The sequence below is a fragment of the Triturus cristatus genome, chromosome 4_1 (genome assembly GCF_964204655.1).
Source record: "Triturus cristatus chromosome 4_1, aTriCri1.1, whole genome shotgun sequence".
NCBI classification, from domain to species: Eukaryota; Metazoa; Chordata; class Amphibia; order Caudata; family Salamandridae; genus Triturus; species Triturus cristatus.
In genome coordinates this window covers 1,126,335,619-1,126,359,380 of record NC_140585.1, presented here as the reverse complement: position 1 = coordinate 1,126,359,380, position 23,762 = coordinate 1,126,335,619, and the positions used below count along the sequence as shown (strand labels likewise).

The window sequence follows — 23,762 nt, the reverse complement described above, 5'->3', positions numbered from 1 at the left end:
CGCGCAGGAGGCTGACCTCAATTGAGACCGTGTCAATTTAATTTTCTAGGAGCAAACGTGACTTTTTAATTGCCGCTAGTATCTGTGCGCCTAAGGTGTCCATCTCCGGCCTCAAGTCTGCTCTCCGTGTGTATCCCACAGACTCCCTGTATACTGCTCCATTTTCGTCTTCTGGGAAGAGCGCAGCGCTCTGTCTTTCTCCATGCGGGAGTGCGTGCCGCCACCACAAGTCAGGTTTGCAGAAGTTTTAATATCTATAACCTGTCCTCCGCGTCTCTGCCGGGAGGGCCCGTTCGCTAGAGCCCCTCTGCCTCCAATTTAGGCCCCGCTCTCTCCCCTAGCAATCCCAATCTATGGGGGGTGTCCGCAGGCCCCCAAACTCGGGAATATCGTTGAATTCTAGGCCAATACAGTCTCCTCGCCAGCCCACCGAGGGGGGCGGGGGTGAGAGGGTTTGGAGGCTCAGGGCTACCGGCCAATTCCTTCTGAGGAATTACACTTTAAAGGGCTGTAATATACTAGCCTACGGTACAGAGCATTATCTTGGCATACCTTGGTTTAGGAAGGATCTTTGTACCTGTAACTGCTTGTATACAAAAACAACACAAATCGGAGTCTTAACTCACGGTAAACTCCATGGGACATGGAAAATAGTTTTACTTGTTGGGTCACAATTCCAGCAGTTAAAGAACAAGCAGAGGTTTACCCAAAGACGTGAGAGGGGTACAGTATTTTTCAATATTTTAGTTCTGTATGAGATGGTTGCTTGATGAAATGGAATAAGAAAAGTTAGTCCAACAGCATCATTTAATAATGTCTTAAAATCATCTGATGCACAGCAGATAACCCTCAACCTGAAATAGAGCTAGATGCCATTTCACTGTGTGACCCAATGTGAATCTGACATCGAGCACCTCACAGTCACCTGTTGAAAATAGCTGGCCCATTTGTTGGACGCAGGGGTCACTCGGGGGTCAGTGTTCAGAAGTTCTCACCTGGAAAGATCTCTTTGTACTCACCTGGGAAAGCACTGACATCACCTCTCAACTTCGACCGCTGGTGATCCGTCGAGCGCGAGACCTCATCTTCTTTGACGATGAATGAAAGGACTTGTGAGATGTCGTCATCTTCTATTTGTAAAAAAAGAAAAACACCACCAGTAACTGTAGATTTCTGGGTCAGGTGATAACCCCTCCGACCAAACCACCTCGTTGTGGCGCAAATTTACATTTCTAGTATTGACATCATTCATTTGCAACCTGCAATGCAAAGCAGACCCTTCAGCAGAACTCATGGCCTCAAATTCTCTGCTATTTTCTTTTTTTAAAGTATAGCTGTTGTGCCGCGAGTTTGCTTCAAAGAAACAACCACAAGGCATTTCACAGGGGCTTCTTGAAGACTGCTCCCATGTGCTGCTGTCTCTTCTTTGTATCAACGGGTTGTGTTCCGAAACGTGCAGAAATAGTGCCTCGGGCTAGGGCAGCTGTGTGTGAGCACATAGGCTGCACTTCTGTAGGAGACTGAGCAAGGTGCATTAAAGGTGAGCAGGTCATCGGTGTACGAAGTCTGTGCTCCTATAGTGGCCCTCTAAAATGCAGCATGCTGTACCGTCCTTGCCCCAGGTCAACACTTCCTGTGGGCACAAGAGCTGTGTTCCTGTGTGGCACCCGCAGCATGCTGTACCGTCCTTGCCCCAGGTCAACACTCCTTGTGGGCACAAGAGCTGTGTTCCTGTCTGGCACCGGCAGCATGCTGTACACAGGGCCTTTGTCCAAGGTCAATAGTCCCTGTGGGCACAAGAGCTGTGTTCATGTAAGGCACCCGCAGCATGCTGTACCGTCTTTGCCCCAGGTCAACAGTCCCTGTGGGCACAAGAGCTGTGTTCCTGTGTGGCACCCGCAGCATGCTGTACTGTCCTTGCCCCAGGTCAACAGTCCCTGTGGGCACAAGAGCTGTGTTCCTGTGTGACACCCGCAGCATGCTGTACCGTCTTTGCCCCAGGTCACTAGTCCCTATGGGCACAAGAGCTGTGTTCCTGTGTGGCACCCGCAGCGTGCTGTACACAAGGCCTTTGTCCCAGGTCAACAGTCCCTGTAGGCACAAGAGATGTGTTCCTGTGTGGCACCCGCAGCATGCTGTACACAGGGCCTTTGTCCCAGGTCAACAGTCCCTGTGGGCACAAGAGCTGTGTTCATGTGAGGCACCCGCAGCATGCTGTACCGTCTTTGCCCCAGGTCAATAGTCCCTGTGGGCACAAGAGCTGTGTTCCTGTGTGGCATCCGCAGCATGCTGTACACAGGGCCTTTGTCCCAGGTCAACAGTCCCTGTGGGCACAAGAGCTGTGTTCCTGTGTGGCACCCGCAGCATGCTGTACACAGGGCCTTTGTCCCAGGTCAACAGTCCTTGTGGGCACAAGAGCTGTGTTCATGTGAGGCACCGGCAGCATGCTGTACACAGGGCCTGTGTCCCAGGTCAACAGTCCCTGTAGGCACAAGAGCTGTGTTCCTGTGTGGCACCCGCAGCATGCTGTACACAGGGCCTTTGTCCCAGGTCAACAGTCCCTGTGGGCACAAAAGCTGTGTTTCTGTGTGGCACCCGCAGCATGCTGTACACAGGGCCTTTGTCCCAGGTTAACAGTCCCTTTGGGCACAAGAGCTGTGTTCCTGTGTGTAGCCAGGGGCATGTGCTACTGAGCTCCTTGTATCTGGTCAGCCGTGTAATTTAGCACGTGTCTTATGCAAATGTTTTAAATGGAGATGTTAAGAGACACTGAAAGGGGAAAGGGGAAGTGATGGTCGGAGGAGGGAGTGTATTTAGGCGGGGGCTTGCTTTTAATGTAGGTCTTGCTGTCCTTTGTGGTATTTTCAGAACTCCAAAGTGCAAGTGACGAAATCTCCACGAAAGCAGACACACAAAATACTGCATATCTATTTTCAGATTTGTTAATAATAATGATGGGGTGGTCGTTTTTGTGTGAAATGGTCCCTTTACTTCCTCCTATAGACACTCATGCCTGATTTTATTCTCCCTCCTACATGCCCGACCGCGGCCATTCATTCATTCATTCAATAACTCAATCGCTAACTCTTACAACTATTCAAAACCACTTTAAAAGGTTTCTGTGCTGCCGCCTACCGGGCGCCGCTAATACTGCCCTCTCCCACACGCTGAACAGCTTTCCCTGCACGCACTCACTCGCCCACTCTTGCCTAGCAGAGCACGACTTAGGAATCCTAGAGCCAAACAGACAAGAGTCTGTGCCCCGCCCTGAACGGGAGCCCATGCACCCCATGTGCCTGGCCCTCGCCGGGCCAAGAACCCAGGAGGTGCACTAGAGCAGTCACCTAGACACCAGGGGATGAGGCCAAACACTCTGGTAGTGTATCCCAGTCTACCTTACCCTTTGTGAATGCCAAGTGTGGTCTTTCTCCATCCTCAGAGCCCTCTTCCTGGAACCCTGACAGCACTGCCCTCCAAGAACTCAAAGCCTCTAGATAGGTGGTGGGGGTGGGGAGGTGTACCACTGACTCCAGCTCTACCTGCACCATCTACCTCTGCAGGCAAACCGGTTCGATCAGGGACAGGTATGGTGTGAGTGTGGCCCTGGCCAAAGTGGGACAGGAGTTTCTTCCGGGCCTGATATCTCTCTAATAAACTACCTTTAGTATTTAGTATTATTCCACTCTCAGGCTCAGTTTCCATAATCAGATGGACTGACAGTCAAGTACCCTGCCACTCGTACAGACTGACAGACACCCCACCCCCCAGATTCTGTTGCTGTCCGCTTCTCTTGCTCGGTCTTACTCTCCCTATAGATTTCTTGTGGTGCACAACAATATAATATCTGTAGAAAGGGGAACCCAGATGTTAAAGTGTGTCAGTGTCACACATGGTTCAACTGTGGAAAACAGAAGGTGTATGAGTAGTTTGGACTCGCATGCCGGGTTTTCTTGCTTTCAGGACACTATGGTCTAAACACAAACTACCAATGCAGTGATATTCACCTGTTTAGCATTTATTATCTTGAGTGTAACCATAGGTCCGCTGTAGGATGTGCTTATACCTGTGGCTGTGAAGACCGCATTGTCTCCTTCTGCTTTTTGCTTGTACTTTTCTCCCAAAGAACAACCAGGGCCAACCCCTCACCCTCAGAAAGCACCACCCAGCATCACACTAATGTATAAAAGCACCCCTGGTTTTACAGAACTATTTTTTCTCTAAATCATCACCATACTAACCAAAAATGACACAGCACCACTATCAATAAATACCCTGTAGAGGGGCGTGGCTAGGCGCCGTGGTGAATGGCCGCCTGATCCCGGAGCTCCACCGGGGCCGTTGATGTTCCACTGAAATCCGGAAATAATCCGTGCTGAGGGGAGTGCCCTGGAGCTCCCCCGGCTCCCCCTGACCCAGTGCCCACGAGAGCTGCTCGGCGACCCCAGGAGACACTCGCGCGGCCCGGGAGGGCGGCCGCGGCGGGTGACGGCGGCCGGGCGCCTCGGCTCCGGAGCTCTGTGACTGCTCCCGGCGCTACCTGAGGCCCCCGGCGTGGGCCTGCTCAGCGACGTGCTCGGAGTGACGCCGTCGCGGGAGAACGCGGCCGATTTCGCGGCGCGGGACCGCCCCTGGGCCCGGGAGCCTGAGGCCAAGGTCGGAGACCAGCAGTCGTCCAAGGGGAAGGTGCACGATCGCGACTGGGGCTGCGGCGGAGTGATTCCCTGGCCGAGAAGGGGGCGCCATTTTGTGGCCACAGGAGAGCAGAGGGAGGCCTGTTGCTGAGGGGCGCCCTGCCCAACCATCCGGTGAGACCCGCGAGCGCGAGCGCGACTGGGGACTGCACACCGCCTGGATGCCCGGGAGTGGGACGGAGTACTGTACCTGATATCGGGCCCTGCTGTTTGGCGGCGGAGGCCTTCCTCCCCCTATCGATCCCTGAGAGAGAGCTGTGGGCCCAAGGATACGACCGTGAAAGCCGGCCCGGACCAAGGGGCGCCTGGGTGCTGTGGCGGGGACCAGCAGTCGTCCAAAGGGAAGGTGCACGATCGCGACTGGGGCTGCGGCGGAGCGATTCCCTGGCCTAGAAGGGGGCGCCATTTTGTGGCCACAGGAGAGCAGAGGGAGGCCTGTTGCAGAGAGGCGCCCTGCCCAATCATCCGGTGAGACTCAAGAGCGCGACCGGGACTGCGCAGCGCCTGGCTGCCCGGGAGTGGGACGGTGTACTGTATCTGATTTTGGGCCTGCCTTTTTGGCGGCGGAGGCCTTCCTCCCTATATCGATCCCTGAGCAAGAGCTGTGGGCCCAAGGATACGTCCGCGAACGCTGATCGGACCAAGGGATGCTTGGGTGTTGCGGCGGGCGGTGGTGCATACGGCCCGCGGGGTGCCCGGAACGCCATGCGGCCCAAGAGTGGCGCCGCAACACAGGCCAACAAGCTTGACCAGTACACAGTGGCCAAGGCGCCGCCTCAGGCGGAAAGGGCTCCGAAGGATGATGCAGACCCAGCGGACCCTTCCTTGAAGTCCATCATGACCGCGATTCAAACCCTGGGCACAAACTTGGAAACCAAAATGGATAAGATCACCATTGAAGTGGCCCTGCTTCGAGCCGACCTGGGGAAAACCACTGACCGGTCCAAGGCCAATGAAGTCGATATAAAGGCCCTACAGGACTCGGAGAAGCGGCTTGAGGGTAGGGTGAATGAGCTAGTGCACCAGCGCCGCCTGATGACCCTGCGGCTTGATGACCAAGAAGGGAGGGCTCGGAGAAGTAATATCCGCGTCGTGGGTGTGGCGGAAGGACTTGAAGGAGACAGTGTGGAGCTCTTCCTGGAGGAACTGATCCTACGACACCTTAAACACAAGCGTCTCTCGAAGCTCTTCACCATTGAGCGGGCGCACAGAGCCCCTATCCCACGACCCAAGCCTGGGGCCATGCCACGGACGATCATAGCCAAAATATTGAATTTCCGGGACCGTGACGCAATTCTCCAGGCGGCAAGACAGCACGGTGACCTACAGTATGAGGGGGCCACGATCCGGTTCTTCCCCGACTTCACGCTCCAGGTCCAGCGGGAAAGGCGCTCCTTTCAAGGGGTCAAGGCGGCGTTACGCGATCGTGGGATCAGATATATGATGTTCTTTCCCGCCAAACTGAAAATCATCACTGGTGGACGATCCCTCTTCTTCACCACGCCGGAAGCGGTACAGGAGTGGCTGGATGCGGGAGAGACGACGCAGGGTTCCCGACGTGAAGATGTACAGCGGCGAGACGCGGGCCTGCCCGCCACGGAGTCGGCGCCGGGACACCCAGGGGGTGGTGAGCCAAGTCAGCGGTCCTGGCGTTCCAGGTCCAACAGTCCCCGTTGGGGCTCGTCCAGAGAGGGGACGCCGCGCTGAGACCACGAGAGATAGCGCTGAGAAGACGTCGGACAGTAAAGTATACCACACGTGCCTTTACTTTGAGACTAGTTAACTCTGGGGTACACTGGCCGCCTCCTTTATGGTCACACAAACTATGTCAACACAACTGATGCCCGGGTGGTGGGACAAGGCACCCTTGTAAGACACAGCTATGGCTAGGAGGTGGGAAAAAAGCTTGAAGATCCTCGGCTGGAACGTCAATGGTATGGGGGACAGACTTAAGCGTACTATAGTTTTGCAGTTTCTCAAGCGGCACCAGCCAGATGTGGTGCTTTTGCAAGAAACACACTTGCTGGGGAATGTCTGTCATGCCCTGAATAGATATGGCTACACTCTAGCAGCACACTCAGGTTTCACCACTGGATCGAGAGGAGTGGGTATACTCCTGCGACGCTCCCTGCCCCTTCATGTGGATATCACCAAGACCGACCCGCAGGGCCGCTTCACGGCTGTGTCGGGGCGTTGGGAGGGCCGGGCGCTTAATCTTCTTTCAGTTTATATCCCCCCAGGCCTACAGGCCCGGGCCTTCGCAGACCTGGGCTCATTCCTCCTTTCGCTACCTCAGGGTCGGCTCGTGCTGGGAGGGGACTTGAACGCAGTGGCGTCGGGAGCCCAAGACAGGCTGCCACCTAGAGACCTGCCCCAGGGGCAAAGGTGGCTGCCGGATTTTCTCGAGTCCTTTGGGCTTACGGACGTTTGGCGCCTACTCCACCCCACCGAAAGTAACTTTAGTTTCTTCTCCGGGGCGCACCACTCCTTCTCACGGCTGGACTACATCCTCACCCTGCTCCAACATGACATGGCGGTACTGGAGGCCGAATTCCTCCCCAGAGGCATTTCTGACCATTCACCGGTCCTTGCACATATTATATTTGGGAGTAGACGGGAGGGCTGCACTGCGCCAATTAATCCCTGGCACTTGAAACACGAGATCACTAGAAAACATATATCCACCTCAATCTCGCACTATTTCACAGAAAACGATGGGTCGGTCGGCTCCCCTGTCACCCTGTGGGAGGCGTTTAAAACTGTGGTGCGGGGCGAGTCGCTATCGGCTATCGCGGCTCGGCGGCGGGAACGCAGCCAGCAGACCACAGCGCTTGAGGCGCAACTTGAGGAACTAGAAAGGGAGGCAACGACCAGCGGCGACCGGGAGCTCAGGCACGCGATGCAGCTAAAGGCGGCGGAGTACAAAGCGCTGGTGACCCAGGAAGCTCAGACGGTGGCTCGGCATAGAATTGGTAGAATCTATGATCAAGGTGACAAAGCCGGGAAACTTATTGCCTGGCTCGAGAGGAAACAACAGGCCAGCAGGGTGGTGCCGGAGCTGCACACTGAATCGGGGAGAGTGCTCACGGAACCCCGGGAAATAGTACAACAGTTCGCGACTATTACCAGCAGGTTTACAGGCGAGAGTCGGATCGGCCGAAGGAGGACTCCATGGACCTCCTCGCAGACATACGCTTGCCCACTCTCTCGGACGCAGATCGGGAGGCTCTTGATAGCCCGCTCACCGAGGCTGAGCTCCAGCGAGCAATAGGAGACCTCCGTCCTGGTAAGGCGCTCGGTCCGAATGGCATACCCATAGAGATCTACAAACTCCAGCCGGACGTCACCAGTAAGCACCTCAAACTCATGTTCGACCGAAGTAAAGCAGTAGGGCTGCTGCCCCGGGACCAGCGCTTAGCGACCATAGTGGCAATTCCGAAAGAGGGTAAACCCAAAGACTCCTGCGCATCATACAGACCCATTTCGCTGCTGAACGCGGAACCTAAAATACTGGCCAAGACGCTGGCCAATAGGCTTAAGCCGGTGCTTTCGTCGCTAATCCACCCTGACCAATCGGGATTCATGCCTCACCGAAACACGGCCCTCAATATTAGGAGACTGCATGGGGTGCTAGGGCAGTGCCACCGTCTGCAGGAGGACACGGTGGTGGTCTCGTTGGATGCCACCATGGCCTTCGACACCCTAGAGTGGCCATACATGTTCGCAGTCCTGCGCAAGCTGGGCTTTGGACCCCAGTTTATCGCTTGGGTGCGACTACTGTATGCGGAACCCCTGGTGCAGGTGCTGGTAAACAATAAGGTGTCTGAAGTCTTCACGCTGGCCAGAGGAACTCGACAGGGCTGTCCCCTGTCCCCCCTTCTATTCGCCCTCTCCCTCGAACCGCTTGCGGCCTGGATAAGACAGGTTGCCACCGTGCAGGGCATAACATGGGCGGAGGGGTGGGAGGATAAGATATACATCACTGTTAATAAGGCTCTGCTGTACGAGCACAATCTCAAGCCGCCGCTGCTCCGGCTTCAAAGGGAGGCAAAATCCTGGCAGCATCTGCCCCTGTCATTGCTGGGCAGGGCAGCCTTATTTAAGATGCTTTCGCTCCCGCGTTTTCTCTACGCGCTACAAAACTACCCACACCTGGTTCCGAACAGTTACTTCCTAGCAATCGAAGCTGCGCTGCGCGACCTCCTCTGGGCCGGGCAGCCCCGAATCTCGCTGGCCAAACTCACGCTGGGGTGGTACGATGGTGGAATCGCTCTCCCCGACATACGTAAATACTACTGGGCGGCCCACCTGTCCGCGATTAACCAAGGGACGTACGGGGACGGGAACGACCCGGCTTACGGCATGGATAGATGGCTGCTCCCCGGGGGGAACTATGAAATAGCACTCTACTCTAGACGGGGTGTGCGCACACTCACAGGCCCGACACTCCATTCGGTACAGCTGTGGCACATCGCCCAGAAGAAGCTCGGGTGGTCCGGAGTCCTCACGATGGCCACGCCACTGTGGGCCTCAGAAGCGTTGGGAAATCTGCGGCGCACCAAAGGATTCCGCAAGTGGGATCTGATCGGCATCTCTCAAATTAAAGACATCTGGGGACCTGCCGGGATCCGCACGTTCGCCCAAATGCAGGATGCATACGAGCTGGCGGATGCCGAATATTTTAGATACTTGCAGGTGCGTCACTCCCTACAGGCGAATATCCCACCGGAGGCCAAGCTTCCACCAGCCTCCCCGCTTGAAGATAGATTGCTGGATGGACTCCTCGCGGAACACGCCATATCCCTCACTTACAAAAAACTTATTAATAACCCCCCAGATTTGCTTCTTCCCCTTAAAGAAAAGTGGGTCGCGGAAGGGTTAGAGATAGATGACGAGGAGTGGCTGCATGCTTTGGCTTCTCCACGTGAGGTCGCGATATCGGCCCGACTGCGGCTTATCCAATTGAAGATCCTACACAGAGTCTATATCTCTTGCACGAGATTACATATGATGGGTAGGGCGGACACAACGCTATGTAGGAGGGGGTGTGGAGGCGATGGAACCTTTTTTCACGTGCTGTGGGACTGCCCGAAGATTCAGAGGTACTGGAGGAGGGTGGTGCGGAATATGGAGGAGGTGTGGGAGGTGGAGATTCGCACGGAGGCCAAAAGGTGCCTCCTCAATATATGGGAACCAACTGACCTGCCGCCAAAGGGGAGGCTCTGGGTGACACTCGGGCAAATGATAGCAAAGAGGAATATTGCCAGGCTCTGGGGTAGCGCTGTTCCACCGAGGCTGCCAGACTGGGCCGGCGACATGGACTGGTGCATGCTGCAGGAAAGGACAGTATATGTGGCGAGAGGGTGCCCTCGCAAGTGGGTTGAGGTGTGGTCCAGGTGGAATTATTTCAGGGGGGGCATTTGCGAGCCTCCTTCCACTGTGCAGGAAGAACCCGGAGATGTCTAGACACCTGCCATTGCTGCTTGGGGAGCTGGGAGGGGGGGGGGAGGGTTGCTGGCCCGAGCCAGGGGCACACACGATAGAGCAGTGTTGACCGGTGTTTAGGGGTGGGGGGGGGGGGGAGTTGGACGGTTCGGCACCTTATGCCTCCTAGGGCATCATGCCTCTAATTTGTGGTTGTTTGATGTGATACTGAGACCTGCAACATTCTTCTCTACCTCTCGGTACGCTTGCATTCCTCAACGCCGCCGTACCTCCGGGTTGACGGCACAGGGCTGTGTGATCCGACATAATTCCAAATGTGTTCTCCGCGGCCGGCCCGCAGGGTTGTAGGCTCTCTGCTGTGTACCGTAAAGTTTAAATAAAGGTTTTAAAAAAAAAATAAATAAATAAATAAATACCCTGTAGACAGCTCCTATGATATGCAGCACAAATTTCCTATAACCCATATTTGGGTTTTTATTGGACATCCAACCACTTTCTTCAACAACAATAACACCATACCTCGTTGTTTCAATTTGACCTTGAAATGATCATACTCTGACAACACACACTAGACAGTACACTCTCACCTGTATTGAAATATTATGCATCAAAGACAAGTAGTTGTCAAAGTGCTGACAAATCAAAGGCACTGGCATGCAACATACCACCATACACCCTAGAAACACTAAGCTCGATCTAACATAAACAGGGCACACTTACAGGCCCAACAACACAGAGCACACACCGACCCAGATAGTGAAGCAAATATTCAAAGCACTATACTCTGGTCAACCAAAGGACAACAGTTCTTCCCAGTTGAGAGAGAAACACAATCTTACATCACACCCAAAATATCTTTCTAGATTAAACTCGTTTTACTTTGTCACCAATTCATAAAAACCATTTCAAAATGTAATACTTTAAAACTTCTATTAACACATGCAAACATCAACAAAAAAGCATACAATATGAACCAATGGTTCCGCCAGTCCAAATCTGGCCTTCTCAGATCTACAAGAAAGGGCACCAGGATAGAGAATGTGCTATGATGCCAAACCATTGCAGTTAGTGGTATACAAATGTGAATGAGTTTGAGATCCCCACCAACGATAATGCAAGTGAGTCAAGTGTAGGAGATTTTAAATCTTGTACAATAATCGTTATGCTGTACTTCTCCTTGGCAAAAAGGTTTCCCACAGAAATGTAACCAAATAAGACCAGGCACCAAGTCCCCCACGCCCAGTACTAATTCTTTCTCTAAATTCAAGCTACGCGCTCATTCCTTAGCATCGCCTGATCTCTCCTTAAGGGACATCATATAGCCTACATGTCCTCTGACTCAGGATATGACATTTCAGCAAGTTAAAGAAGCATGATCTTTCCTTCTGGTCTTGCACACCACTCCGGCCTTAGCAAGCATGACTGTAGGAAGGAAGGGTTTAGAGGGTGTAAAGCAGCAGGAAGGAAGGATTTAGAGGGTGTAAAGCAGCAGCCAGTGGCTGGAGGAGTGAGAAGAAGAATGTGAAAGTAGGTTCAATGGGGGTGACAGAAGTGGGGAGGAAGGAAACATAAATGAGGTAGTTAGGTCAAAGGGGAAGGTCAGGGAAATTAAGCAGAGACAGAAAAATCAAGCAACAGGAGGTGAACGAAGCACTGAGGTTTGTCTGCGCGCTGCTCGAGGCCTGTGACAGGAGAGCAGCGCAGTGACAGGACGCGGAAGTTGGGCAGTTTAGTTAGTGAGTGGGGGAGTTTGTGGAAAGGCAGTAAAGCAAACCATCAGGGCAATGGTTATTGGTTGGAGGAGAGTGTGGTGCAGGGGCGTTCGTTATCTGTGCAAAATTAGGCAAGTGTAAGTGTGGCGATTGAAGTAAAGCAGAGGGCATTGACTAGAAAAGGGAATAAGCAGAGACCACGAGCAACTTTCCCTGTGCCGTGTGCTTCCTATTATGTACAAAAGGCTTTTGGGTGAAATACTTGTTAAAAAACACATATGTCACATCAGCTTACCTGTTGGGCTAACAATGCTTCCTCTTGACTCGGAGTCCGGATAATCCACAAAATAAGAATCTTCCTCTTCTTTGATTTTAAATGAAGGGACTGACGTGTTCACTACTTTTTCTGCAATTACAAGATGAATTAAAGTGTCAGTGTCTTGGGCACAGAGGTAAGTTCAGAAGGCAAGAGTAATTGTTAAAGTTTTGCAACCAATTAATCAGGTAACATTAGGAGAGAGCAAGTACTAAGTCAATTGATGAAGGCCCACCACTGAAGGAATCTAATGGAAAGGAGCAAACAATATTGAAAAATTCCTAGGGCCAGGGTACTAAGCATTTTTACAGTTGCAAATACTCCAATTACTAATCCCACTTTAGGAGTCAGAAAGGTTTTTCTGGCTCCTAGAATGGTTTTCTGAATGGATACTGGAAAGGGGGTGTAGTAGGCGAGTCTTCCAGATACCAAATCAATAGCTTATGTATCAATGTTTTGGCACCAGAATCTGGTCGAAAAACATTGATATTTTACTAACACCTGAAAGGAGGTAGGACTGCGTTTGAAAACGGCAAGGGGTCTCCTAGAAACACGTTCCACTTTGTGAATGTAAACACAAAGTTTGTTGAAGAATAAGCAATGGTCAATGGGACCACTGCCAACTCTTACACAAACTAAAAATAGGTACACTTTTATTTTTAAACGCAGCCCCATTTCATTTAAGGAAAACAGGCTGCATTTGAAACAAAGTTTGCTTTATTAAACTACAATCAATGACATGGTAGTCTGCCTAACCACAGCAAGGCACCATCTCGCTGATGGCCTCCAACCGTAGTGAGTTACAATTTGCAACCTACCTCATTAGTATTCATGATTATTGATAGTTTGGTTGATTAACATATATTAGTTGTATTAATTAATTAATTGAATTGATTAATATGGAATAATATTATTATTAAGATTTGATTGATGATTGATACTTAGATTCCGATCTACAACAACTTGGAACTATTAGTACAAAGGTTGGTTCTCCAAATTCTGTACTGCTGCAAAAATACTGGTCACAATTGCGACCAGTATTTTGGGAGCAGGAAATAGTACATCTGCCCCCTAGTTTACAATTACACACAGAGGAAAACAAGAGTTCTCAAGTTCCTCGAGGACAGGTCTGAGTAGTTTATTTAATCTTGGTTTTATCCTTCGCGATTTTTCACAATTTACAATTTACAGGAAACAAAACAGGGCACGATTGACTATTCCCACTAGACATGGAACCGCTTCAGATTTCTGGAAAAACACAATAGAATTTTAGAAACATAGCATCAATGGTATGACACACACATCAACTAACCAACACCAGAGACACAGCTATCACTCCCAGTGCCCCAATAGCAGACATCACTCAAATATGAACTACATTTGCTGTTAAAGCAAGCCTGTCCAATAAAGAAATATGAAGGCAAAGCAATAAACACACAGGCCAGAAGCTAACCCAGCACTGACTTGGGTGTCCCTGGCACTGACAGCAGGCTGAGCTGGCGCTACTCTCATCTCCCTGGATGCCATGGAAGAGAGGTCTCATGCCTGGCCACTTACAGATGAACAAATACTGCACACCAAGAACACCACAAAGACTGGACCCCCGTGTCAGAGGCAGAGTTAGATTGGTTAGAAATAATAATATGGACATTTTTACTGAGGAAACACAGGCATTTCCAGGAGCCTAAAGACTGCACTTTGCAGCAACGTTTGCAAAGGCTCTGCTTTAGGAAGCACATATTTACACATTGATTATTCGGACCACTGGTGGCCGCCCAAAACGCTCTTGGCCTCCCGCTGTTTTGCCCTGACACACGGACTGCACATAGCATCAAAGGGACCACAACCACCAGCAGCCCTAGCGCGGACGTTCTATAGGAACGAGGCGCTGGCCCGCAACGCGGGACGCGCGCGGGGGCGTGCCCAGGCAAAGCCCGGGCCAAGGGCAGGCCCGTCCACGCCCGGAGGTGGCTGGGCTGCCCCCCCTCCCCTTTGACATCTGATATCGTTACCCCACGCACAGGTACCGACCCCTGTTCTGTATATTTTAACCCTTTTTATTTGTCTGTTTGCTGTATGCAGTTTGCTGTTTAACCTCTATAGTCCGTTTCAAGAGGAGTAAAATGATTAAGCGCAAGACCCCGAACGACCGCTTGGGAGGTGGAATTGTGGGAACCCTTGACTCTTTTTTTTAACCAGAGCCACAACAGTTTTGAACCATGAAATTGAACTGACACAACGCCGTTTATCTCTGGACCCTGTGCTGCAGGCAGGTGTCGCTCTGGGGGTTGAAATCGTGCATACTGCTGAGACGCAATCTCCCTCATTAATTCAGGAAGCAGAAATGGAATTCCGTACCGGAGGGGTATCAGAGCAGCAAGATCCCGCACAATTATCAAAAAGAACATCAGCTAGGATTATAGGGGCGAAAAAGCCCCCGGGAATTAACAATGGGCATCCAGGCAAGAGGAAAAGGGGAGGTGGCCCACAGAACCAACAAGCATTTGCAATGCAATAGGTCTCGCATTTATGCGAGTTTGAGCCTTTGGCATTGTAAATGACAATGCCTTTTATTTATATTTTGGTTTATAAAACATAAATAAAAGGCATTGTCATTTACAATGCCAATAGCTTAAACTCGCGTAAATGCGAGACCTATTGCATTGCAAATGCTTATTAACAAATGAGTTTTATCTAACATTCTTTTAGTTTTATATAAAACGAAGAAATGCAACTTCCATGCTCGCATTTGCTGCATGCAGTGAAAGATTAGTGGAAATGTATGAATGGAATACCAAACGGCAGATAGGCAAACACAAACACCAATCATTCAGGAATCACATCAGCGGCACCATTATATTACCACAGCCCTTTTGTAGCACTCATATTTTCATAGAAATTAAATATATTTGTAGAATCCCAATAAATCACAGCTAGTGCGATTGTGATTTATGGGAAAGAAATGCCGGCTTTAAACCTTGGACTCGTGTCCCTGAAGAGAGGTAGCTGCGCGGCGATGGAAGGAAGTTTAATTGTATGATTAAGGTGGGCTGAGAGACCCCGACTACCCACAGCTGCGAGCATTAACCCTCTGTCTGCATGGTACTCACCCACTCCCCAACCTGCTGACAAGCAAAACGAAACCTAAGAGCAATTGCTTAATGTGTAACCCACACTTTTATAAATATAAAAAAGCGGGTGCCGTGCTCCAACAAAGCATGGCGCCCGTGCATTAAAATAGTTATGTGCAGGTATTTAAGAAGCAAATACAGGAACGCGGGTGCCATGATCAAAAATAAAGCGTGTTGCCCGTGTTTTAAATATGAAAGCGGGTGCAAATTATGCTTATATACAACACATAGAGTGCCAACAAAGCTGACGACTATGGAACTGGCGAGCAAGGTCGGTTTCACATTATGATCCTGGGCAAATCACTTATTCTCCTCTTTAAAGAAGAAAAACAACGAATGTGAACTTGTGTAATGTAACTGGTGCTCATGTAAAGCACTGATACTTTCGGGTCGGCTTGAATTAGCACTATTAAAAAAATGCCAAAAAAGGAAAAATAGTACCTCAATCCCAGATCGAGAGGCGGGGTGACTGTAGAAACATAAGACATAAAAGCGCCGAGACACGGCAAAAGTGAAAGCAGGGGTGCGTGCTGCATTTGAAGTAGTTAAAGTGATCGGAGACGCGATCAAGGGAGCCGAAAGGAAACTGATTAGAAGGGAGGGGGTAGTGTGAAAACAGCGGGGAGAGAAGGGAGGGTGTAATAAAAAACAAAGGAGCCAAAACTATAGAGAAGGGAGGGGGGAGTGGGAGCTGCTGTGCACCTGCATGTGATCGTGCACTCAAGGTTTAGGCCAGCCAAAACTGTGGGTAGCACTTTGAAAATCCCACATATAAAATGTCTCTTCGAGCCTTTGGCTCAGCGAGACCTAAAAACCGGCAAAACCCCCCAGACAAGCGAAAGCAAAGGGGGGAGAAGAACTAGTAGGGGAGCATGACACACCAGGTGGAGAAAGTATGACAGCAGAGCCCCATGTTAACTGAGGATATGTGGCTGAGATTTGAAACCCTGGTGTCCGCTATGTTAAATCCGATATTATCAAAACTAACCCGGATTGAAGAGAAGTTGGCAGCCCTAGAAACTCAATGCACATGTAGTGCACCTGTATTAGAGCTATTGTCTGCCAGGCCGGTGTCAAGTTCGGGAAATGAGACTCGAATTCAAGTACAGTCGCACAGAACGGCCGCGCCTATGAACTGCCTACACACTGAGATTGTGCCTACTGAAAGGGCTAACTTGTCACATCGCGACTCTGACAATCCTGACAATATAAACAACCGTACGGGGATACATTCTGATATAGCTGTACAACATCAGCCTTTGCTGCAACATCTGAACGAGTAGAGGATGCAAGAACCTACCGGACCCTAAGGCCTGATATAGTATCTAGGGGGCATGGTGGGCTGTGGAAGGGGGAGGGTGGCCAGTCTGATAATCAAAGGACAGAAAGACCGATCACTGGATATAGGGCGCTTGGATCACAGTTTTTACATCTTCCCCCGGTGGCTGCACAATGGTATTAGTGTTAGGGGTTGTACCAGGGCTGAGGGAGGGCCAATTGGAGTCAACAGGCCAATTGATGATCAAATCTTTACATTGGCTGACGCAGAAACTGGGAGAGGTAGGGGGTTGTTGCAGGAATTTTTCAAGCCGTTTGATTATGGCAAGAAGGATACCCTGCATAGGTTCCGCGGGGAAAGAATTGGAAGGAGACTGTGTAGTCAAACTTTGACGACGAAGCTGTTGTCAGATATCTTTTAGAGTCTTTAGGGAGAGCTCCACCAAAGGGATCCCAGATAATTGTGTTACCAATAGGCTATTTTTATAGACCCCCGCTCTGGTTGGCATCAAGGAAAAACTGCCCCTGGAGGGATGGCCAGGTAAGGAAGGGACCAGAGACCAGAGGGCTATTTTGGGTTCCCAGATATAACCTTGGGAAATAGATTTGCACCCTTGTCTGACCTTGAGGCATGTGATTGACTACATAATTAGAGTACGAACCAACCAGCAAATTGTGAAAGCTATGTCATTCCACCCCCTGTTATCAGAGAGAGCCCACATCCAACCATTTCACAAGGGCGGTTAACAAAAGAGCAGCTTAAGATAGCATCGTGGAACGTGGAACGTGGCTGTGATCACCTCAAAATTGGGAGACAACAATTGGATAGAAATTTGGCAGGACCATGATGCTTTATGTTTTCAGGAAACCTGGTCCACGGAGCCAATATTTCTAAACGGTTATCGATCTTTCCAAAGTCCAGCTAATCCTGCGGTATCAGGGAGGGTAAAGGGGGGTATCTTGACTCTAATCCCAAATAATTTCCCGGGAAAGATAATAAAGTTTATCCCCGTTAACGCAAATTTTCACATCCTTATATTTGAGACAAAACAGGAAGGTATGTGGATCTTGATTAACATATATAATAATGAGTTTGGTCCAAATATTCATTCTATTGTCGGGGAGGTCGACAAGGCGCTTGATCATATCACTGGAAATACTAGAAATGAGGCACCCAATATCATCTGGTTGGGGGATTTCTATATACACTCCTGTAAATATAACGCATTCCCTGTGTGTGGGGTAGAGGATTCGAGTGTGAACCCCTACATCACTTCACTCATAATGAATATGGTGACACCTTAAATAGGATATTATCCTCCAGAAATATGGAAATGACATATGACCCAGAGCCTTCAACAGGTAACCCGACGGAAACCTTTCAGAGAAATGGGGTAGAGTCAACTATTGACTATATATTACTCACTACCCCAATTAGTGAAAGGGACACTAGGTCTCGAAACCAATTCACAAGTTATAGTGACCATGCTATTCTATCACTGCAGTTAAAGGTATCCTTAGAAAATTCTTCTTGCACACAAAACGTTGGTACTCCCTTCGTGGCAAGAAGAAATGGAATACATATAAAGTTGGCCAATACTGATAAACCTAGACTGAGCTCGGCCATTGTACAAAGTGCAAGGAGTAATATATTATTATGTCTCGAACCAGATACCGAGCCAGGGAAAATGTTAACGACCTTTTGTGGCATTCTAGCGAATGTAAAAATGGCTCTTATGTGCCCAAAAGGGTTCAAACGAGAAGCTTTCAAAGGTTGGTTTAATGCCCCTTGTACTAAAACACGGAAGGCGTTGATGTATGCTCTAAAAACCAGCCCTAGAAACCCAGATCAAATAAAGGCATTGAGGTCCGCAAACAAGCTAGCCTGTCGGAATAGAGAAAAGGACGGGAAGGAGGAAATTTGGGGGGGGATCTTAACCAGGCAGCAAGAACCGGTAATAGTGTTGTGTTCTGGAGGCTGGTGAATGCTCCACATTTTAAAAATACCAAGGATCCCTCACTAGACAATAATATAGGTGAGAAAGCTTGGGCAACTGTGAGAAAGTGCCATCTTTCTTGCATGGTATGCTCCCACTTTTTGCTGAATTGCTGATGTACTTTGACTCAGTGTGCCCTGGGCTGTTGCCAATCAGGTACCCAGGGCCTATGTTCCTTCCCTAAAACTGTGTTGAAGCCTAAACCCAATTGGCATCTCTGGCCACATGTCAGCCCCTGGTAAATGATACACTGTACCCAGGGCCTTGTGACCAGAGAAGGCCCCTAAGGGCTGCAGCACTTATTGTGCCACCCTTAGAGGCCCTGTACCCTGACACACACTGCCTCTGCAGGCTGAGTGTCTTGGTGCAGAACTAAACAGAGAGTCGACATGGCACACATCCCTGTGTTCTATGCCCACAACACACACCCTGGCATACCTCAGTCAACTCTCTAGCTGGGTGCCCTATGCCAGTAGTGTGGGTACAGGTGCATGAGCCCTGTGCCCCTACAGTACCCAGGTCCATTCCTGGGCACTGTAAGTGCATTGCTGCCATTAAGAGTATATGGTGCTGGGAGGTCGTCAACACGAACTCGTCAGCACCATGATGGCAACACTGAAGACTTAGAAGTTTGGTATCAAACTTCTCAGCACATTAAACCCGCACTGATGCCAGTGTGGGATTTAATGTACAATGCACGACAGAGGGCAACTTAGAGTTGCCCCCTGAACCTAACCTACATTCCAAGTCTTGTCTGAGGGGCTGCCTAGTCTGCCACACAGCAGACATGTTGCTGGACCCTGGGTAGAGAGCCATCCGCTCTCCTGGGCCTGCAACAATGCACAACCTGGGCGAGGTGCTAGGTCTCCTCCCCCGGAATGGGCAGGGGAAGCTTCAAAGGCATTTGTGAGCTTCTCCAGGCCACTTGCTGTACTCAGCAACTGGCCCCTATCGGTTCTGATCCCCACTTTGGCGGGAAGACTGGCGGGAAACCTCAAGGAAGGAAACGGGGTGTGCCAGCCTCTCCCAACCCTCAGGTGGGGGAGGCGAGGTGAAGCACATCTCCGGGCTCTCGCCATCTTGAAGATGGGGAGCCCTGCCCAATCAGGACTAGGCTACTGCCCCCCTCCCACAGGAGAGTGGCAGGATAGGGGGTGTACCCACCCCAGGGAAGGGACCCATTGGTCCCTGCTCTTTACCTACCTATAACGCCCCTAAATTTAGTATTTAAGGGCACCCTGAACCTTCCTTCCTCAGATCCAGATTCCGAAACAAGCAAGAAGATCAAGAAACAAGAAGACCTGTCGTGCAGCTGCTAACAAGAGGAAGACACCAACTGATTTGGCCCCAGCCCTACAGGCCTGTCGACCCTTGAACCTGCTCCTGCTAAACCCTGGCATCTCTAGTGGTCATCAACCTCAAAAACCCCGGAGGACCTGACTGCCTTGTGACTCTAACTAACTGGGACTCCCACGAGCAGTGGTACTGCTCAAAGCAAGTAACAAGCCCCTGGCATCAGCCAGGAACCGCGACTCCTGCACACTCTGCAGCCGCCAAGCCTGGCCTGTGCCGGAGTGAACAAAGACCACGAGGACATCCCCCCCGCGACTGTGACCCCGAATCCAGCACCCAAGGAACCACCTCGAAGCTCCTGACGACACCTGCAGCCTCAGAACCAGGGACCTCTCCAACCGCGACCAGCATTGGGTAAGATTTCCCGACGCCAAAAGGCAACCCTGCACCCGGCGCCCTGCGGCCCCCTGTGCCCAACTCTTGGGTGCCTACCTATCCTCCAGCTTCCCAACTTACCTCTCGAAGTGGTGGTCGCACCTGAAGAATCTTCGTCCCTGAGCTTGCAGCCTTTGTTCGTCCTTGAGCTTCTCCATTGAAATCCATTGAGCGCCCGACGGCTCAAAAGCACCCTGCACCCAGCGGCCCGAGTGCCCCTGTCAGTGCAACCTCTACTCTAATCCACTTCCCCATTTGCCCTGAGCAAGTGACCAGGAGCTCAGCTCCCACAGCCGCGTGGCCTGCTAGCCAGCAGCCATCAACCAAAGGCCCCCTGCCTCCCATAGGATAACATTGGGCCTAACTCACTGTGCACCCGGCGGCCCCTGTGCCGCTGAGGGTGTAACAACTGTACCTACCTGACCCTAGGAGACCCCTGAGTCTATGCCCAGAACCCTAACTACTTACCCAAAAGCCGATAACTCACTTTTCTTCCCTAGGGTAACATGGACTGGTTTCACTTGGAAATTCTTCTAAGTGTCGAGTTTTGCAACTTTAAAATATTCATCTAAAAAGAGCCGAATAACGAAAACAAATTTACTCACCTGCTATCAGGAGAGATCCCAGTGCTGGATCTTGGTACCCAGAACTGACCCTGCAAAGTAATTACAACCGTACTTACCGCTAACTTGATTTTCCTCCGTAGGATAACATTGCCTGGTTCTTGCCAGAAGTTCTTCTAAGTGTCGATTTTGCAAACTTTCAAATATTCGTTAAAAATCGCCTGTATAACAAAAACTCATTCTTTCAACTGTTTACAGGAGATGCACCAGTGCTGGATCCAGGATCCAACACTGAGTTAGAAAAAGTAACGATAACCCCACTTACCTGCTATGTGAATTTCCTTCCATAGGATAACATTGGTGATTCTATGTGAAAAAGTTTTAAAGTGTCAACTTTTAAAATACAATAATATTCCTTAAAAATCACAACTGTAACCAAAACGTTTTTACTCAACTGTTTACAGGAGATGTCCCAGGACTGAATTTAGGATCCAGTCCTGTGGTAAGAAAAGTAACCCAAAAAGTAATCAATTGCATTTAACTAGAAATTCCCATTGAGCTCAATGTATAATTGTGTTTGAAATTGTGTTGCCTAGTGCAACAACTGTATCTATTGCATTCCAAAGTCTATTGCCTATTGAAATTATTTATCTAAAGCATCTCATTCTGAGAAAGTATATGTTGATACCTATTGTTGGTTCTAAAATAAAACAACTATATATTTTGATACAAAACCATTGGCGTAGAGTTCAGTTCTTGAGTGTGTGAGACCATTTGCTGACTGAGTGTGTACAACAAATGCTTTACACTGTCCTCTGATACTGCCTTACTGCTCGACCAAGCTACCACTTTAGAGAGTAAGGTTATATCTAACTTTAGCCTCTACCAAACCTCTGGGGACTGTGGACTCTGTGCACACTGTACCTATTTGGGAACAGTATATACAGAGCCACTTTCTTACATTGGTGGATCAGCGGTGGGATACAAACTTGCATTTGTTGGACTACTTGGTTACCATCTGATCACACAACAGAACTCTTAAAATTGCCTTTAGAATTCTGATTGGTCTTTCCAAAATACTAAAAGTCTTGTCAAGGCCTTGCTTAAGTCCCCTTAGAATTTTAGAAGAATAAAAGTCACTAGTAAAGGGTAGAGGGTTAGAATTGTCAGGTTAGAATGTCTCAAAGAAACCCAGCTATTAGTGAAAATAATACCATGCAGGACCTGGTGGAGGAGCTCGACCTCACACCTTACTTACACTTGTCTTTTAAGGAATTGAGGTCGCTATGCAAACTTAAAAATGTACCAATGGGCCTGCATCCAACCAAACTAGGGCTCCAGGAGCTCGTAGCTGAGTATGATAAGGACCATCCATCCGAACATGGTGATGACCAGTCAGATGAGGACTGGGAGGAGGATGAGGAGGATAATTACCCCCCTCCAGTAATCCTTAGGGAGGAGAGGGCTACCATACCCTTGACTTTAAAAATCAACCTCTGGGAACCTAGAGACCACTTAGGTGGACCAGGTACCAGGGAACTCACTGGGGGACCCTCCAGTGAAGAGGACAGCTTTCTAGCAAAGCTGGCCAAAAGATTGGATCTAGAGTCCAGACTCCTGGCTCTAGAGAAAGAAAGAAAGGAGATGGGTTTAGCAATCATCAATGGTGGCAGAAATACTAAAACTAAGGATAGGGGGGAAACTTCTGATCCTAAAATCCCCAAAGGGATTGTCCATAAATTTGAGGAAGGTGATGACATCACCAAGCGGTTCACAGCCTTTGAAAGGGCTTGTGAAATGAGAAGAGTAAAGAAACCTCTCTGGGGGCACTCCTGTGGGAACCGTTCTCTGGTAACTGCAGAGACAGGCTTCTGACCCTCTCTGGGCCAGATGCAGGGTCCTATGACCTCATGAAGAAGACTCTGATTGAGGGGTTTGGGCTCACCACTGAGGAGTATATAATTAGATTCAAGGGGGCTCACAAAACCCAGACCCAGTCCTGGATTGACTTCGTAGACTACTCAGTAAAGACACTTGATGGTTGGTTAGCTGGACATAATGTGCATGATTTTACAGGACTTTACAATTTGTTTATGAAGGTACATATATTAAGTAATTGCACAAATGAAAAGTTGCATCAGCATTTGGTAGACCTAGGTCTAATTTCTCCCCAAGAATTGGGAAAGAAGGCAGAAACTGGGTCAAGACTAGGGTGACAAGGACAGCCACTGGGGGTGACCAGAAGAAGGTGGTTTCAAAACCTCCCGAGGGGAAAGGTGGTGAGAATCCCCAAGATAAAAAGTCTGAGTCTTCCAAAGGGCCCCAAACCTGTTCAGTGGCGTGGGTCCCAAACTACTCCGTATGTGCCTCAACCCTATAGGGGGAAGAACTATGATCCCTCAAAGGCCTGGTGTAACAACTGCAAGAAGTTGGGACACTTAACTGCAGATAAATCGTGCCCCCACAACAAAGCCCCTAAGGCACCCAGTACAGCTACACCTGGGGTGGCAAGTCTACAGACGGGATCAACAGTGTGCCCAGAGCAAATCAGATGCACATTGAAGCAGTTCTAGTTTCAGAAGGGGAAGTTGAGTTTGCCACTGTAGCTGTGTGGCCACCCAACTTAAAGAAGTATTTACAGTACCCCTGGGTTAATGGAACTAGAACAGAAGCTATGAGGGATACAGGTGCCAGTGTCACTATGGTGAGAGACACACTGGTTTCCCCTGAGCAATACATGATTGGGAAAATCTACCTAGTCACCAATGCTGACAGTGTTACCACTAATCATCCAATGGCTATGGTGACATTAGGCTGGGGAGGGGTTATTGACCTGAAACAGGTAGTGGTCTCTCAGAAGTTACCAGCTGCATGTCTGCTAGAAAATAATCTGGAAACCTC

At 49.9% G+C, this 23,762-nt stretch overlaps 1 protein-coding gene across 1 annotated transcript in view; it reads right to left on the bottom strand.

The window, feature by feature from the left end:
• The window catches only part of LOC146856138 (uncharacterized), a 187,035-nt gene that overhangs the window by 64,183 nt on the left and 99,090 nt on the right, over positions 1–23,762 (bottom strand). The window contains exons 5-6 of the mRNA XM_085654177.1: positions 12,144–12,254; positions 1,020–1,130 (exon numbers count right to left, since the gene is read on the bottom strand). Of these exons, the coding sequence (XP_085510303.1) occupies positions 1,020–1,130; positions 12,144–12,254 (222 nt within the window). The remainder of the gene's footprint in view (positions 1–1,019; positions 1,131–12,143; positions 12,255–23,762) is intronic.